An 18,697-nucleotide genomic window follows, 5' to 3' on the forward strand; every position below is an offset into this window, starting at 1 on the left:
TAGTTCTCCAGTCTTCCTTTGGGCATTGGCTGCTTTTTCACTTGTTTTCACTCCAGTCCTTAGGTTATGATTATAATCACTTTCTTTCATTTCAGCTTAACAGACAGTTAAATTAGCGAGAAGACAACAGAAAATGAACATTCAGGCTTTATGTTTTATTGAAAAAAAAAAAGACTATCGGTCAACACAGTGGCAAGGTACTCGGAAGAAAAGCATGTTTCATTATGGCAGTGTGATGGGTTCACTTACATCAGTGAGTTAATACGATTCAATCAACTGTCTTATGAATCACTTGCTCATCATACAGCTGAACTCAGAAAAGCAAATTCATGGGGGAAAAAGTCATTTTCCTCACAAAATAACACTTTGAATATTTCAAACAATGAGTTATTTTACTTATGCACATTTCAAATGATTGCCGTTAAAGTACATTCTCATTTTGCATAAACTGTGTTGTGCACAGAAGCTACATATAACAACTACGAAACAAACAATGAGGAGTGAAATAATTCCCTTCATCAAAAGGTCATCTTATCCATTTAATATGCAAAAGCAGCAGTCAGGCCTAACAAAAAAAAAAACAAAAAAACAAAAAAACAACAACAAAAGAAAGTGGCATCCATGGCTCGGACTGAGCGTGGTGACTGCTGTGTCTGACTTTTGTTTACAGATTTATTAAATATTTCATACAAACTTATTTTATATATAAATACCTTTGTCATTCAAAACTGTGACTTAGTGTTTTTGCCTTTAATCCAATGACAAACCCCTTCTTTCCCAATATCACTCTCCCTTCATTCTCACAACTAAATACCTCGACAAATTTAAAAAAAAAAAAAAACACTAGTAAAATAACTAGTAAAAAAAAGAAAGAACTAAAGATACAGATATTTTGGCAAGTCAGGAAGACAACCTGTATGCTTGTCTGTTTCATCAGTATCAGGTAGCAAAGGTTTACATCTGGATCTCATCATTTTTCATTGAAACAAGCCTGACCGAGTGTCTTACAAAGCAATAAAGAGACCGGTTCATTCCAAAATGAAAACAAAGACTTCATCTACCAAATAGCATATCAGTAACAACAATTTTGTAGACAACAATACCCCATCAGCCTTTTACGACTGAGGAGTAAAAAGCAATGGTCGTTCAACCTGTTTACTTGGAGTAGCTGTGTATGTGCACTTTTTCCTGGTAGTGACAGAGGAAAATCTTCTAGTGGATTTCTCTGGACTGCTTTAAAGACGCATGACTGCAATTCAGTACAATTTGATTACTTTGATAACAGCCTCACCGTTTACAGTTTTCTGTCTCCGCTCAGTATCAGCAGTCATATTAAGTTCCTGGTAAACAACGTAAAGCAAATACTTTCTAATGGCACTGCAGATCACATGGCGGCTTTCACTGCAAAGCAGCCACAGGAAATGCAACACGTTCACCAATTTAAATGCTACTTTTACTAAAACGATATGGATCAGAGGGAAGTCTAAATGTTCATTTCGTTGTGAATGTTTACTTGTTACACAAACTCAAACCAGAAGAGCACACCAAACACTTTCTTTGTCCACAGTTTTTCACAATTCCCGCGTCTCCAAATGTGGGTTATCGTGTGGTGGCTGATGATAAAACACGCGCTGGTACTGAGGAAAAAAAACTAGCATGCAGGCTAGTGAGATGTTGAGTTGGGGAGATAGTCAGTGTGTCGCAGAGGGGGTTGTATGATTCCAGTACAAGAGTCCCCTGAAGGCATAACAGCGGTGAAGAACCCCCCCACCACCCTAATAAGCTTAGAGTTAGATGAGTGGTGCAGATCGGTCATTTGTGACAGTCGGCTTCAGCTTGACCATGGCAAAGGGGTTCCCTCCACTGCGGAAAGAAAATGAACAAAGATGTATGAGGTTATTGTCAAATAGATTTTTAATTAGTCATATGGATATGTGAAAATCTGCCAGCTGTGTCACTCACGCAAGAAAAGGAGCCTTTGGAGTCCCGTTGACTAAAGAAACCTGTTATTAAAGAAAAAGCAGAAGAAATGACTCTTTAACTTCAAGTCACCAAAATGGAAACAACACAAAGTTCAACAGGCATCATTGCAATCTCCAAAAACTGCCTCCAGCTATTAAGAAAGCACTAGTTGTCGGACTAGTTTGATCAGACTTCCCATCAACAGTTGTCCCCCCCCCCCCCCCTTCCTTTGACATATAATTACACCACAAAACTCAGAACTCACTGAACCTGTAATCTAGACAATCTAGAAAGGCTGGCAATTGAAACACTTTTTTTTTTTACCCTTTCTCACCTTAGGTTGGTGATAATCTTACTGCCAGCAGAGTGAAAGGTGAGCATAGAAAACAACGAGGTTCAGGATCAGAAATCTCTGAGCTGCATGCCCCGAGGGCTGCCGTAGTCTCACAATATGTCCCGTGACAAAACGTTTTAAAATGAACCATCAGTGGTTTCTGTTTTTCATGGTAGATCACATCAGCTCATGCAGATAATTTTATTATGTGTATGAGAAGGCCTTTTTTGTTGTCGTTTTTTGTAGGAAACAGACATTACCCATCTTTTCCCCTAGAGAGCAGGAAACACCAGGTGTCAACAAAAAAAATGTGACAGTTCTTAAAGCCACAGACGGGCTTTGAAGGCATTACATTCATCATTCATTGTTTGAAACATCCTGGCTTTTTTGTAGTTCTCAGCAAACTTTTACTTCTGATTAGATGAATCACAAATAAATGAGCACAGATTTGCTTCACAAAGAGAAAACCTCAATCAAATTTGTGTTAAAAAAAACAGAATTTCTTCTCCAGTTCAACTGATTATGTCACAAAAAAAACCCACCCTAACCTTGCTTAAAGGTGTCCTGCAATTCCCCCCCTCAAACAGCACAGAATATAATTGTGTCCAACACACACTGATCAACTATGATGTAAAGTGACCCCTGACCATTGTGACTGTGCACTGTTAGAATAATGCACAGCTTTTCCTTTGTCACATACCAGGCAATGTACACACCCCCATGGCAACAGCACTTCCTAGCAGTGGATATGGTAAGAAGGAAGGGCAATGTGTTCCTTGAGACACTCCTGAATTGCTTTTGTAGTGGAACACAAACTAACCCCACCTCAAAAAGCCCCAGATCCCAAATGAACTGATCGTTTTTGGGATGTGCTGGAAGAAGTCCCACCTCCCACAATTCACAGGACACCCAGGGGGTTCTATTATTGTAACTGATAGCTAGCGTATAGGGCTGATCTGAACATAAACACTTTTTTGGTGGTAAATTTGTAGCTCCTACTTTCTCAAACAGGATGTAAAATTTTGGGGTACGCCGAGCTGGTATTTCCCCCACTGTCGTATATTTCATAGTGAAACCCTGACGCAGCAAACTCAGAGGACAGTACAGACAGTCCAGAACAGAAAGGAAGGTGATGAGAAAGAAGTGTGCCTGGGCTTGCCTGCTGGCTCAACAGATAGTTCATTTCCAGTCAGGCAGCACAGCACAGTCACAAAATTAAATTGAGACTGTACTCTCTCATCTTTTATGCTTCCCTCTGTAACTCTTCTCTAGTCAAAACCTGTCTGGGAGTATTTCACCACCTTTTTCTCCTCTCTGATTTGTTTTACACTTTTCTTCTAGGTACCGTGGTCATGCCTGTATCTGTCAAAATTACAAACAGGCCCCTACTGAATGTGACTTCTCTCTGAAGATTAAACATACTTCGTGGAAACTATAGTCTTAATAAATATAGCGCATTTCCTTGAACCTTGTTTACAGAACACAGGTGTGCTTCTAGCTGTGCCATTTCAAGGGCGTGGAGCCGGTGACTGCGCACTAAGGAGATGTTGATAAGACGCGATCAGTTCGACTTAAAAGTTCTGCCTGCATGATGGCATTTATGGTGCATGTGTGGAGTGACGACCCAGCAAGGGCACGTGTCCCATCAGGAAGAAATAACCTTGTGTTAAAATGATGACTAACTTCACAAACTTCAGCCATTAAACTTCGCCAATGAGCAGCAGCCGGGGAGAAATGCATGTCACATTACAGAGCAGCTGCAGGATATTAGCTTTTATAATGTCTCTACAAAGTGCAATGTTTGCTGAGGACTTAAATATATCAAGACTCCCACGCAAACTTTGCAGAAATGCATTTTTGTGAATCACAATGACTCTGGTGGTTCTTTTTCTTTATCTCCAAGTAGCCTAGAGTTTGACATGTGGTTCAGAGTGGTCCAAAGTGGAAGAGAGAACCACAGCTGACCAAAAACCACCCCCCAAAAAAACCCCTTTCTTTAAATCTGACTGAAATCAGTAACTAAAAACTTGCTTGTGCTTGAGGCACAGCTCTTCTGAACAGCATACCATGTCGTATTTGACAATCCTTTGACAAGTACTGCGTTCTGGATTTTTCAACAGACTAACTCCTTTCTGTTCACAGACTGGGTGTCAAAACTCAACAGAGAGAGGGGAGGGCATGTGTGAGATATGGGGTTGCAGTTAGCTCAGACCTATTTCTAATAGCAAAGAGGGCTGAAGATGACGAGCAGCTACTCTTTTCGCTCCAAGCTTTCAACCGTCACTCTTAGCTGTTCTTTGTGTTGGTGCCTAATATTAAACTTAACAGCATGTTAGTATCTGATGGAACAAGGCCCATCAAAGAAAAGCCCTGAGGGAAGGCGTGATTGGTGCAAACAGACTACTTTTATTGGACTGGAAATCGACATCACCTCCCTGTTTTTAAAAGGTGGCTCAGTGAGACGCTGCTTGAGTGGCAAAGGCAGGTCTTGCACTAGCTTTCAAGCCACCTGGAAATGATTACTGAATTTGCTGGATAGATCATGATCTCAAGGGGCTGTTTTTTGCCACTGCGGGGTCTTTGATCATTTGCATAGGTCTTTTTTCAAAATAAAATTTAAATGAAATATTTTAAATGCCCAGCATGTCAGCATAACAATATTAGCGCTTAAAGGAGACACATTATGCTCATTTTTCAATAAAGCTGTTTTAGCTTCCCTTGGCTAGCTTTCCTGCAATTGGCTACCTCTCACAAGCAAAAGGTTTCAACAGCAGCTTCTGTGCTCACACCAAGAGATGTGTGAATTAGACCGTATCAAGGATAGCTGCAGCCATACAAAGCCAAGAGCAGAAATGATAATGTGAAAGATTGTTATAAGCAGTGTGAAATACACAGAAAAAAAAGTATACTTATTGTTTTACAATGTAATGGAAAACTACAGAGCAGATTCAGAAAAATGCTGAGTAGCACACTCACTGAACAGCTTCCCTAAATGACAACCCTGATCATCATAATAAATCAATCATTTGTGAAATTGCACAAATTCCATACATGCTTGTTGTGTTACAGCAAAACATCCAGTGTAAAGGCATGTTGTTTTTCCGTTTTCTTCTAGAGCACGTGTTCTTGGTAATACCTACAAAACTCATATTGCTTAACTGCAGCACTATTTCAAAGCATTGCCACCTAAAGATACGTCATATCAACCCGAATTATCAAAACATGAGGAAAAAAAGATATCAGGTCACGCTCTGGAAATGCTCCTGATACAGCTGATGACAGGTGGTTTACTTAATCGAGTGCTGATACTGACCGTGTTTACTGGCGAAGGCATTGAGAGGATGACTGGGCGGGAGGGGGCGTCGTCGCTGTAGTCTGGTGGTGGCAGCAACACTGTTTCGTCGTCCTCCTCCTCAGTCTCTGGCAGGCTAATCGTACTAAGACGATGCACCGGCGTGCCTAGATTACTACTGAGACACATTACATAAAGCTTCAGTTATCCAACAGCAGCTGTGAAATTAAAAAAAAAAAAAAAAAAGTTATTGATTCAATGCTTGGCTCTGACACCTCTTACCTATTTGATACCACCGACTCAGTGTAAGTTCGACAATAAGATGAGGGAAACCAGCCCCGCCTGGGAACAGAAGCACATCGTTTCATCTTTAAAAAACGTCAAAATAAAATTACATAACGAGCCATGCAATTTCTTAGCAGTCATCTGGAATCCATCACGATAGAGAATCACCGCAGCAGACAAAACACTTGAATGAAATTCTAACATCAGACACAGAATAGAAGATTTTGTTCACTAAGACTCCAAAGTTGTCTCCAAGTCACGTCTGGAGAAAACGATGGCTTATCAGACCAATGCAGTGGATTTGTTGCTAAGAAACAGAAAGCACTGATTTCTCCCAACACGGCCTCTTCTTGGGGGAAAAAAAGAAAAGGAAAAAAAAAGCCATTGACTGCATTAAAATCACTTGAAATTAAAAAGGCCGCTTAATGCCACGCACAACAAGCAGATAAGGCTCGTGTAAATTCTTTCAAAGAGGGACAAACGCAAACTGAAAGCACTCCATAATTCTGCATGATGAGCCCTAAGTGATCTGGCAAGGATGAATATGAACGTAATTATACACAGAAGGAGGGTAATGCTGCTGCAGCCACATATGCAAACACAGCCTGCTGTACATAAACAAGCCTGATCCTTTGTACAAGTGGATGCAAAGCTAACAGGTGCTATGTTTGTCTAAGGGAATAAAAAGCAGGGAGATCTTTCATTTAGCACCTGTGAACATTTTTCCACCTTCTCTGGAGGTGACATGTAATCACAGCTGCTAAAAAGGTCTGACTTCATTGGAATTTATAAAAGTTCCAGCTAAAATATTTTCCTTCCTCTTGTTTGGGGAAGGAAAATGTTGTTGTTGTATAATCTACATGAGAAGATGCCTCCCGGTTTGTTTTGGGGTTTTTTGCGTGTTTGCACCCATTTTTCTGCATGTGTACGTGAGTGAGCTAAGATCAGGCTTTACGACTGTCGTGTTGAACATACCAGACATACTCTGTATTTTGAGGCATGTGGTAATAGCACGACAAAGCAGCAAAAGCACAAAAGAGAAACTTATACTGTCAGCTGAGTTATGTGGGGAAAAAAAACCACCCGTGTGCCACGACTGCTACGTCTTTCTTGTAATGGAAGTATCATTCCTGTCTTAGGTGTACCAACAAGTTAACATTTTTTTAAAACGCTAAAGCACCCACTGTAGCTAAGGTTATGCACTTGAAAGGGACTGGTAGGGACAAGATAACAGAATTCAGTTGACTGCAATCTGCAATTCACTGACATCTAATGGTGAGATTTTACAAACTGTACCTTTAATGTTTTGATATTGCCTAAAAATTAATAAATAAAGGAATAAATAAAAATAATATTCAACTAGAGGTATTTGGGATTTGTAGACAACAAATCTATTTAGTGAATAAAATGAACGATACCCAGATTACAAAATGTAACTTTAAATGAGATTGTGGAGACTAAGCTCAGGTTTTCTTAGGCGTCAACACAGCCCTGAATACAAAAGCAGATGAAGACTCACTGCTGCGTCTTCTCCAGCTCTCCGTACAACCAGCCGTCCTTCTCGTCCTGGATGAGCAGAGTGATAATGTCGCCTTCATCGAAGCTCAGGAGTGTGTCGTTGTTGCCTGCTGTGTGAGGGAAAATGGTTCTCACCCGGAACTTCTTGCTCACGTTCAGACCAGATGACTGGGATGTAGATCTCGACAGGCTGCCATCTCCAATACTGCCCTGATCTGGAGGCAGAAGAGACTAGAAATGAGACTTTGCCAGATTTCTGTTGAACCGTTGTAAACAAAGTTTTGTTTTGTTTTTTTTTTAATTTGGGGGAATGGCTAGCTGTTTCTGCAGCTATTTAATGGACAGCTCTGGCATGAGAATGTTTCCTTTACACATATACAGGAAATATGAGCGAGTCTGGCCTATTTTAGACAGAAAAAAAATAAAAATCACACATCATGTAGATAACAAAGTTGATTTAGTCTTCACCAATAAAGATTATATATTTATTTATGCAGTTCACATAAGCCAACTTTACCTGAGCTGTGGTCTGAAGAGGAGTTAAATGGAAATGTGGGCTCTTGATTAAACATGTTGGCAAGTGGGCTGAACTGAGCTTTGAGGGGTGGTGCTGGAGGAGGGCCAGAGTCCTTGACCTGAAGAGATCACAAAGACTGATTAGCAGATGCATCAATATGACAAAGTGAATTGGCATTATTCAGATCTCAACAGGTCCTTAGTGCTATAATCAAACAGTCACACAGTAAATGGAGTTTATGTTCTTCCTCCGTGCGAAGCACTAAACAGCTGTTACAGCTGGACCTTAACAGCACACAACAACAACAACACATCTGAGAATTCCTGCTGATAACAATCACCCATGTCTTACTACTTTACACAACAGCTTTCATCTGATACAACAGATTTCATTACTTTAACAAGATAAACTACAACACAACAACTTGAGAAGATAAAAACCCCGCAGGGCCAGTCTTTTACAAATGCTTTGTTCTCCTTATGCACTACAGCATGCTCTATCCTCAGTTTTAATCTAAACTACCCCCATGGTACGATGAGAATATGTGATAGAACAAGGTAATACATGACAGAAGAATGCTTAACATCTACAGATTTCACACTTACAAATCAAATAATAAAATCAAACTAACCCTGTTACAGTGATCAACCAGCGGTGATTGTTGTGGAACGACGGACAGCCCTTCTATCATGCTCACCACAGAGTCTGGCACCTTGGTGATGTCGCTGCACTTTTCCTGCCAGGTGGGGATCTTCACAGACAGTATTTCTTTGGCCTGGAAGCACCAGAGAATGAGAGCAAGTTAAATGATCCATTATAGAAGGTGTGATGCGGCTGTGCTGGATGTTCATCTCCGTCCTTGCTTACGTTCTCATAGAAGTTGCTAATTTGACCGGAGAACATGCAGTGTTTGTCCGCCAGGAAACAGAAGCGTCGCTTTTCTTCCAGCAAAGCCTCTCTGCAGCCGTCAGCAATGAACTTCTGCATGTCCATCTGGCGTGATGAGATAGTCTGCAAGTACTGCAGAAGGTGGTCACAGAACAAGAGGTTACAGAATAGGGTGAATAACAACAATTTAATCTGTGCTTCATCGGGTTCATTAAATGCATTGATAAGCTTATAGTTAAGAGGATCTATTTAGCCAATTTTCAGCTCCATAGTTTTGTTGTTTGGCTGTATTAGAGTAGCTTTGCATGAGTCACAGTTCAAAATGATCTTTATCTCAGTTCAAAAAAATGTCAGAAGAAAGACTATGACAAACAAAAGGGTTTAACCACATGTGGGTGGAGCTATTAACTTAATTACTATCATTAATATTGATGTCCATTTATTTATTCTATTTTGTAGTTTATTTATTGCAGTATTAATATAGTATTTAATTAAGTATTTTTAATTAAGTATTTCTGCAATTTTTTAACATGCATTATCCCTTTTGTTTTTTAAACTTTGCATTTATATATACACATATATATTCAGTCACATCTGTATCAGGCCATAATTGCAACATAAATAAAATCCTCTTTTAAATGAGTAAGGTGACTATTGAAAATACTTGCTGTTTATTTTATTTTATTTTATTCTTTGCTACCAGGTGCCAACGCCTCTGATCGGGGAACTTTTGTTGCTTTAACACCCAAGACTGGGAAAACTGACTCTTGATGGCTCCCTGTGAGCAAAAGCTGTTTGGGTGCTCAGGTTAGATGCACAAATCACGCTCCTAATGAGCTTTGTAGTCAAAGTCCCTGCACTTAGGGACAAGTTTATTTGAGTCTCCTGCTGCTCCTGGATCAATCTTAGCTCAGTGGGAGACCAAATCAGTCTTCCCCTTCCCCACAGAGAGCCTGAGACTGAGTCTACGCGTCACGCCGCACACACGGGCAGCTGGACCCTGACACAAGGCACACTGAACCCTTTAAAATAAACTTCCCAACCTTCACTCCATCCCTTTTTTTATTCAACGCCTACTCCCCCAATCTTTTTCATTTCCCCCAGGTTGTCATGGTGATAGTAAAGCAGCCTATCTCTAAGGGCTCTGTCAAAGACCCTCCCCTACTGTCTGGTCTCATTCCCTCTATGTGTCTCTCTCTCTCAGACACGGAATCAAAGCTCTTCATTTCCCATTTTCACCACTAAAATTGCCCAGACGTGAGGTGGAAGAGCAGGCCGACAGGGCTGAGCTCATTACTGGCCCCTTACTCAAGCCCTACACATTATTAGAAAGCTGGGCGGTTAGACTCGTCTCGCATGTAGCTCACTGGTGTCATTTTTATCAGATAATGAAAAAGTCCATTCTGTGGAAAGAAAGGCCCCAGTTTCAACCTGGCTTGAGAAACAGGATCAGGCTATCAAGCTCCACCCAGACAACACGGCTTATTGTATGGGTGTCTTTTAAACAGTGCCATTCAAATTCAAAGATAAACAGAGGACTGATACAGAGTTTAGCAGCAAGAAAACACAACAGAGCAAACCTAGAACACTTAGATCTCTTTTGCTCTTTGTTTTTACTCCTTAAAGAATCTCATAATACACAAGTTTTAGACACTATCCATCATAGCAAGGCCAGGAACTCAGTAAAGTCAGAATAAACACACAGGAGTTACTGATCAGGCTCTGTGCTGTCTGATGTAGCTGCTCAACAGTCCTGGGTCTGCTTTATCATGTTTTTCATTTTATGATGATTGAAAGGTTTTCAACATGTGACAGGTCTGGACTGCAGGCATGCAAGTTCCCAGACTCTTCTACTTTTACTATGAAGCCATGCTGTCATTGTAGATCCAGTTTAGCATTAGCATTGTCTTTATACAATGCAGATGAACAGCACTGTACAGTACCAACTATGAAGCATTATGCTAGCAATAATAATAAAAGCCTTAGTGAGCATATTTGAATATTCAGCTACACACTTTCCTTACTTTGCCTTCGATTACTGTGGACTTTGAACTGACATTCATTTTAATAATTTTCACTTTTGGTGTTGGTTGTGAACATTTTATTAAAAAGGATCTTCAAATACTTAAATGTAAATAGCTTATACCTGTAGACACTACTGTGGACTCCACTTTAAGTTTCCGTACTTAGATAAATGCATCACACTACGTCGCACAATAAGCATATCAGTCCACTTTTTCCAGAGTGGACTGAAGGTTAAAAAGCCACAGAAATGATTGTTGTTGTCATAAGAAAACATATTTACATGATGGAAACTTTCTGAGCAGAATGCAAATCAACGATAAGAATGATGGAGGGGTAGTATTTATATACCAACACAACACCCACACACACCTGAGTGCATTCAAAGTTAATCAAATTAACTAGTCCATCAGTCAGTAATAACTGGATATTTAAAACAACAGTATTTTGAATGTTTTTGTAGGTTTTTCTAAATAGAATTGTATTTATTTAATCACTGCTTACATTTGTGGTTTACATGAATGAAACTTATTAGTAGACCAATCAGATGTGCTGCATCCAATACAACCTGAATCTCAACAGGGTTTGAATCTGTTCCTGCATGCATGCTTTCCTTTGTACAAAAAATGGGTGTGTGTACCTTCTATGAAAACAGTCATTTAAGCCATATGATTGTTCCATTGTGCACCATGTAAAAACAGGTGAACTGCACGCAGCTTTGACCACGGTGACTTCTTTGATAGTTTTATTACTACATGAAAGGTTTTTAAAATGCCCTTTTATCCCACATAAGTCAAAACATTTGAAGACACCAAGGGTGTCCTTTCTCAAACGCCTGTCATCAGTGGCGCTATTATGTAATACAAAAGAAAAAAAAAAATAACTGAAAAGCAAACATGGAATTTCATTCCAATGAGTTGCCCTAATATTACAGGCAAACTAATCCCTATCACGAGAAGCCTTGGCCTCAATTCATTACCCTGTCAAATAAATGTTATACTAGTCATCCAGTCTTCACAGCCAGCCTAGTGTCAGCATTCAAACTCCACATACTTTAAAAAACATCCAAAGTATTAGCACACAGTCGCCTTTTAATGTTCAGGAAAGATTGGAGCTGGTTTTGTTTCAAGCTCACCTCGTTCTCTCTGAGGTCATATTTGGATGAGTGCTTTCCCTGGCTTTTCCTCCTGAGCTTCTTCAGGTCTGTCTGAGAACGGTCTAGGGATTCCTGTTTCACCTTGTGCTCTGACTGATAGCGCTTGAAGGTGGCCTGCAGGAGTCATTTAACAAGAGGAAAACAGGCATTTCACTACACAAACAAGAAGAACTAAACCATCATCAATGCTTCCCTTAGGGACGCTTAGCTTCCATGAAATATAGTTACATAAACAAGATGTATGCAAGAGGAAACTTCTGGAAAAAAGAAGAAGTAGAAATGCCTAAAACTGCATTTGCTGAAATAATCAATTTAGTTGGCTCCAAAAGTGATCTTTCCAACAGAACTCAACATGTGGTATGAAAAGGCTGGTATAAAATTCTTTTTATACCAGCCGTTCTTTTTAACTTCCAACTAAAGCTTTAATTGTAATAAAAGCTTAATGTTGTGTACTATTAGAGTGTGGCCACATTAAGTACATGTAGACCTCTTGACAGGTGCTTGTCGCTAGTAGCTTCCTGCTGGGCTTCTCCTCAGATCATTAGAACCACTGAACTCTCGACCTGTGTTGGTGATTTTGGAAGATTTGTAATGCAGTTATTATATACAAATATGCCTTGCACTGTGGTTATTTGTACTACTAGACCATCCAAGCTTAAACTCTGGTACACATTTCTGATAACATAGCAGTCTACCCTGTGTTCCAAACTACTGGTTATGATCAAAATGCTAAAATTAAGGGTTCAAAATGTGATATCTAAAAATACTTGTTGATGTCAGGGTCGCCATGCCCATCTTTCATACTGTGACTGTGTTTGGATTAGAGACAGAAAAACGCTGTTTTCTCTATGGAGACACTTACGTTCATGTATTTGACATCCATTTCTGTCTTCTTCTCCAGCTCGATAATAACATCTCTGTGGAATCTCTTGAACTGCAGATAGGAAACATCACGAATTTGTTGATACATACATCAGTTACAGTTCAGTTCAGTCCCATCACTCGTTGTGTACAGTAAGCATGGAGTGATCTTCTGGAATATTTGATAATGGCTTCAGTTGTTGACATATTTCATTTGGGAATACTTGTCTTCCGTTTATATGTTGTCACAAGGTATCTGAAGCATTTTACCCTAAGGCACAAGTGTCAAACTCCAGAATCAGAATCAGAATCAGAAAGGGTTTTATTGCCAAATGTTGAGCAGGTTTACAACATTAGGAAATTGCTGCGGTGCTTCAGTGCAAACATACTGTCATAAATTACGCTTAAATAGACATGAAAATAAAAATAAGAATAAGAATTAAAAGTGCTAAGTAGATAGATATATACATGAGTGCAGGTGGTGATCAGTGCCAAACATGGAATGATGCAGTGAACACAGCGTAGGGTCATGTGTTAGTGGTGGGAACAGTCATACGGTTATTGTTCATGTGTCCAACAGCAGAGGGGAAGAAACTGTTCTTATGGCGAGAGGTTCTGGTGCGAATGGACCGGAGCCTCCTGCCTGAGGGGAGCAGGTCAAACAGACTGTGTCCAGGGTGAGAAGGGTCAGCTGAGATCCGAGCTGCACGCCGCAGTGTCCTGGAGGTGTACAGGTCCTGCAGAGATGGGAGTCTGCAGCCAATCACCTTCTCAGCAGAGCGCACAACACGCTGCAGTCTCTGTTTGTCCCTGATAGTGGCTCCAGCGTACCACACGGTGATGGAGGAGGTGAGGATGGACTCGATGATTGCAGTGTAGAATTGCATCATCGTCCGTGTTGGCAGGTTGAATTTCTTCAGCTGCCTCAGGAAGTACATCCTCTGCTGGGCTTTCTTAATGACGGAGGTGATGGTGGGCTCCCACTTCAGGTCCTGGGTGATGGTGGTACCCAGGAAGCGGAATGAGTCCACAGAGGTGATGGGGGTGTCAGTCAGGATGATGGGGGGGAGTGGGGCTGTGTGCTTCCTGAAGTCCACAATAATCTCCACTGTCTTCTGGGCATTCAGCACCAGGTTGTTGTGGCTGCACCAGGACACCAGACGTTCAACCTCCCTCCTGTAGGCAGACTCATCCCCGTCCGAGATGAGTCCAATAACGGTGGTGTCATCTGCAAACTTGATTAGCTTGACAGACTGGTGGGTGGAGGTGCAGCAGTTGGTGTACAGGGAGAAGAGCAGAGGAGAAAGAACACAGCCCTGAGGGGAGCCGGTGCTGATGGTCCGGGAGTCCGAGACATTCTTTCCCAGCCTCACATGCTGCTTCCTGTCCGTCAGGAAGTCAGTGATCCACCGGCAGATGGGATCAGGCACATTCATCTGGGAAAGCTTGCCTCGGAGATGGTCTGGAAGGATGGTGTTGAAGGCAGAGCTGAAGTCCACAAACAGGATCCTGGCGTAGGTTCCTGGGGAGTCCAGATGCTGCAGGATGAAGTGTAGGGCCATGTTGATGGCGTCGTCTACAGACCTGTTGGCTCTGTATGCAAACTGCAGGGGATCCAGGAGGGGGGCCGTGAGGGTCTTGAGATGGGAGAGAACCAGGCGCTCAAATGACTTCATGACCACAGATGTCAGAGCCACGGGTCTGTAGTCATTTAGTCCAGTGATCCTAGGTTTCTTGGGGACAGGGATTATGGTAGAGGACTTGAAGCAGGCAGGCACATGACATGCCTGCAGTGAGGAGTTGAAAATGCCAGAAAACACTGGGGCCAGCTCGTTTGCACAGTGTCTGAGGGTGGCAGGAGACACACCGTCTGGGCCGGGAGCTTTTCGAGCATTCAGACTCTTAAACTGCTTCCTCACACCTGCTTCATGAATATGAAGAGTTGTGGTGGGAGGAGGTGGTGTGAAATCCTCTTTTGTGTGGGGTGAGGAGGGGGGTGTTGTAGGTGAAGTGTTTGAAGGTGGTGATGGCTCTATGGAGGGGGGAGAGGTGGGGGAATGAGTGTCCAAAGTGTCTCTATTGTTGGGGCCGTTGAAGGTGTGAAGGCTGCCTGATGGCTCGTCAAAACGGCAGTAAAAGTCGTTAAGGGTGTTGGCCAGGAGCACGTCATCAGTGGAGTGGGGGGTTTTAGGCTTGTAGTTGGTGATATTCCTAAAACCTTTCCACACAGAGGCCGAGTCATTCTCTGAGATCTGCTGCTGCATCTTCTCAGGCCTCGAGGGTCGGTGTCCTGCAGGTTTTAGATGTGTCCTTGATCCAACACAGCTGATTTAAAAGGCTAAATTACCACCTCAACATGTCTTTAAGTTCTCCAGAGGCCTGGTAATGAACTAATCATTTGATTCAGGTGTGTTGATCCAGGGTGATATCAAAAACCTGCAGGACACCGGCCCTCGAGGCCTGGAGCTCGAGACCCCTGCCCTAAGGCGTCAGGTCCGGAAAATAATCATGTGGCTTTTCTACTTTGTCGGCAGTTCTGACACTTTTGCTTACAACGGTTTTAAACTCAAAAGTTTGTAGAGGCTTGTGATAGCGAGAGTACAGAGGGGAAAAAAAAGTTCTGCAATTGTTCACTAACATTTAGAGATAAGCATTTGTGGCCATAAATACTTCTAGCTACTAATTAATGTAATTACTAGCTTGCTCAGGATAAGGCCAGCACATATTGTGTTTTTGCCCTGCAATACTTCCTTACTTTGTGACTCCGTCTGTGATACTCATATTTTAAAAATGCTATGTGAGACTTGACAGTAATTATAAAAATGTGACTTCTTCTTTAAAAAGGTACTTACGTTATCGTCCAGGTCATTATGGACCTTCTTCTGGGCTTCTGCAATCTCCATCAGAACCACACCTGAGGAAAAATTCAGGAGAAGATTTAGTATTTCAGTAATTACGTCTAATCATTGATTTGTGTATCATGTGGGATTCCACAAGGTGCAATCCTTGGTCCCAAACAAGGTTTGTACATATTTCTAAAAATGATTTACTGACAAAAGGTTTACTGAGCTTTAAAGTTGCTGGCAGAGATTTATTGTTAGAACACTCTTTGACAGAATTATTTTGCTCTACACCCACAAAAAAGTACCTTGTTTTTTATTTTTTATTGCTGGTTCTAACTTCATTTACTATAGGGACACAAGAAGGTAGCCGATCATTTAATCAAAATTTGCGCAGCAAATCCTCGAATATTAAATACCATGAATCTTAACCTGTTTCTTTATGAGGGGTAGGAGACAGCATTGGATACCAGCAGGCACAGATCCGAAAACATAATATCAACAGTTATTACTTTTTCAGAAACTTTGTGTATAAATCCATCGAGCCTGTCATACATTTGTTACAGTCCATATTTTACAGATGACCTCTCGTGTTTCAATATTTGAACAGCTGTCAATAAGTAATCTCCTATGAAACATTCTGGTATTGTGCAGTCGATTACAGAACAGTCTCTATTCACAGACAGGCTAAAGCACAGACCGAGCAGCATATGACATGAAACAATGGGAGTGACTCAATACTGTAAACAGAAGGGGACAATCATAGCTAAGCAGTTTATACTGCTACCTCTATCACAATTGGGTGAAATCTAGAGTCGAGGTTTATTACAGGGCAAAATGCTCTGGTGAAACCAGCAAAACATGCACAGCACACCTCACCCCCCACCCTCTACCTCATTTCTGAACATGTGATAGTCAATGAGGGAAAAGAGCAAAAGTGAATGACCTACATGGATTTCAACACCTTGTGAAGAAAGTGTACAAAGCACAAGCATCAGTTTCACTTTGTCATTTTTAGGTGAAAACAAAAAAATCTCTATAAGTCACCCTGGTCAGCACACTCCACCTTTGAACACCTACTCATATACATTCGATCCAACACCTGACATTCCTCTTTATATGACACCCCCTCCCCAGCTCAGAGCAAACAAACGTAACGATACAGAATTGTACGTCTGTGTCCAGCAGGCAGCATCCAGCTACAACAACATTGCCCTCTGAAGGTCACCAGAACGTACTGGTAAATGCTGCCTTTGTGTTTCGACCCGGAGGTTGGTGGGGGATGGCCACTGGATGTTGAGCTGTTTGCACAGCCTCAACAACAGACCACATGGGGTGGAAGGGGGAGGCTGAGAAAGGCTAGGAGGGGGAGGCAGCGGGGTTCAAAGAGGCCATTGTACACCTGCAAGCTTCACCTTTGGGGTGAACAAGGTGTGAAAGCCTGCCTCAGTGAGGATAAATGCTACAGAAAGTCATCAGAGGGTGCATGAGCCTATCACATGAACAACTGACGGCTGAATCAGAGTTAAGAAAAACAGCACAATGCATGACGTCTGTAATTTTTTCATTTTTTTTAAGTGCAGGTAAAGAAAAAAAAAAGTCTTTATAGCTAGAGTGCCAAAAATGGAATTATGAAAAAGCTGTAACTGACCACATAATTTTAACAGAAAACGGGGTTTTTCAGTTCATCTGAATATCTGTGTCTGAATATCAGTGTAACTTCCCCTCAAATTTTACAAATGAACAACTCCATGTTAACTTTTTTTTTTTTTTTTTGCAGGTTAATACAAGTTTGAGAAAAGATCCTTGTGGAAAAAGCACACATGATTCACACCTGTGATTCACTATTATTAATGCCGAACCCCTCATTCAACACCTGCTGAGTCCATGTAGAATTTACTCTAGCCTGTATATTACAGATAAGGTGTCTTACGACACCATTAAATGACCTTTGGATTTTAATCAAACACATGTTGTTTGGAGGATGTGAAGCTTAAACAAAGCAAGAAAATTTATAACCCAACTGCGCTGTAAAACAAAGGCTGAAATGAACCCCTAAAGAGACATTTCTTTGAGATTATGTTAAACTTCAAACAGCACCATGTCTCCACAACTGGCACTATTGAATAACTGCTGATACATGGCAGAGTAGACAAGGCCTTAGACACTGTCGACATGTGACTCTTTTTATGAGACGGATATGCCCTGTGCCAACAAAAAAGCAAAAAAAATAAAAATAAAATAAATCCCGCCTATGTGGAGTTAGATAAGGAACATGAGGTGATGTTGGCATGGCAAACAGCGGCACTGACTTTTCTAGCATAGACTCTTTGTTTGAAAGTTTGATCAAACTAATGTTTCACCCATTCAACGAGTGTACACAGCAATCAACTAGCTCAGGAAGTGTCCCCAGTCATCGGCCATTGTCTCGCAACACGGTTTGATCACTGAGACACATCACTGGGCTTGTTCCAGCAAGCATGCAGTGTCTGCAGTGAATCATGGCCGCCTCCTGTGTGAATCAGGATCCAAGTTATAAACATCGCAATGAAGGTGGGACAAGGATTGTGTTTGGGGGTTGCCATGGAGGAGCTACTCCCTTAATATCAACATAATGATGTCACTGTAATCAATGATAACGAGAATGATAATGAGAACCGCAATATGCAGTTCATCCATCCAGATGACTACATGAACAAAGTGCAACTGTAGACTACACTAAATGAAGTACGTCTAGTGTTTCACGTGATTTCCCTTCACACTGCCGGCTGGGTGTTGGCATAATTCACCAAGGTAGATTCTTTAGGCACTGCCAGCTGAAGGTTTGCCAGAAACAAAGAAGACATTTTTTAAAGTAGTAAGTAATGAATAGAAAGAAAATAGTTGCATTACAAATAAAATAAATTATAGAAAATGTGCTTACATTTTTTCATCTCAGGAAAATACAGATATGATAGCTCGGCAAACATTTACTGATTACTATAATATCCTTTAAAAAAAAAAAAAAAAAAAAAAAAAAAAA

The 18,697-nt window shown here is 41.2% G+C and overlaps 1 protein-coding gene across 2 annotated transcripts in view; it reads right to left on the reverse strand.

Moving 5' to 3' along the window:
* Nucleotides 1-140: 140 nt before the first annotated feature.
* Nucleotides 141-18,697, reverse strand: part of baiap2l1a (BAR/IMD domain containing adaptor protein 2 like 1a) — a 26,909-nt gene continuing 8,352 nt past the window's right edge. The window contains exons 4-14 of one of the 2 annotated variants that reach the window (XM_005932870.2): nt 15,688-15,749; nt 12,837-12,908; nt 11,954-12,088; nt 8,776-8,928; nt 8,540-8,683; nt 7,909-8,026; nt 7,393-7,606; nt 5,871-5,930; nt 5,610-5,763; nt 1,963-2,003; nt 141-1,863 (exon numbers count right to left, since the gene is read on the reverse strand). In XM_005932870.2, the coding sequence (XP_005932932.1) occupies nt 1,791-1,863; nt 1,963-2,003; nt 5,610-5,763; nt 5,871-5,930; nt 7,393-7,606; nt 7,909-8,026; nt 8,540-8,683; nt 8,776-8,928; nt 11,954-12,088; nt 12,837-12,908; nt 15,688-15,749 (1,226 nt within the window). In that variant the 3' untranslated portion in view covers nt 141-1,790. Of the gene's footprint in view, nt 1,864-1,962; nt 2,004-5,609; nt 5,767-5,870; nt 5,931-7,392; nt 7,607-7,908; nt 8,027-8,539; nt 8,684-8,775; nt 8,929-11,953; nt 12,089-12,836; nt 12,909-15,687; nt 15,750-18,697 lie in introns of both variants that reach the window. The other variant, XM_005932871.3, reaches the window with a different exon arrangement.

This window comes from Haplochromis burtoni, unplaced genomic scaffold, assembly GCF_018398535.1.
Source record: "Haplochromis burtoni strain Fernald_Lab_line unplaced genomic scaffold, NCSU_Asbu1 Contig_162, whole genome shotgun sequence".
NCBI lineage: Eukaryota > Metazoa > Chordata > Actinopteri > Cichliformes > Cichlidae > Haplochromis > Haplochromis burtoni.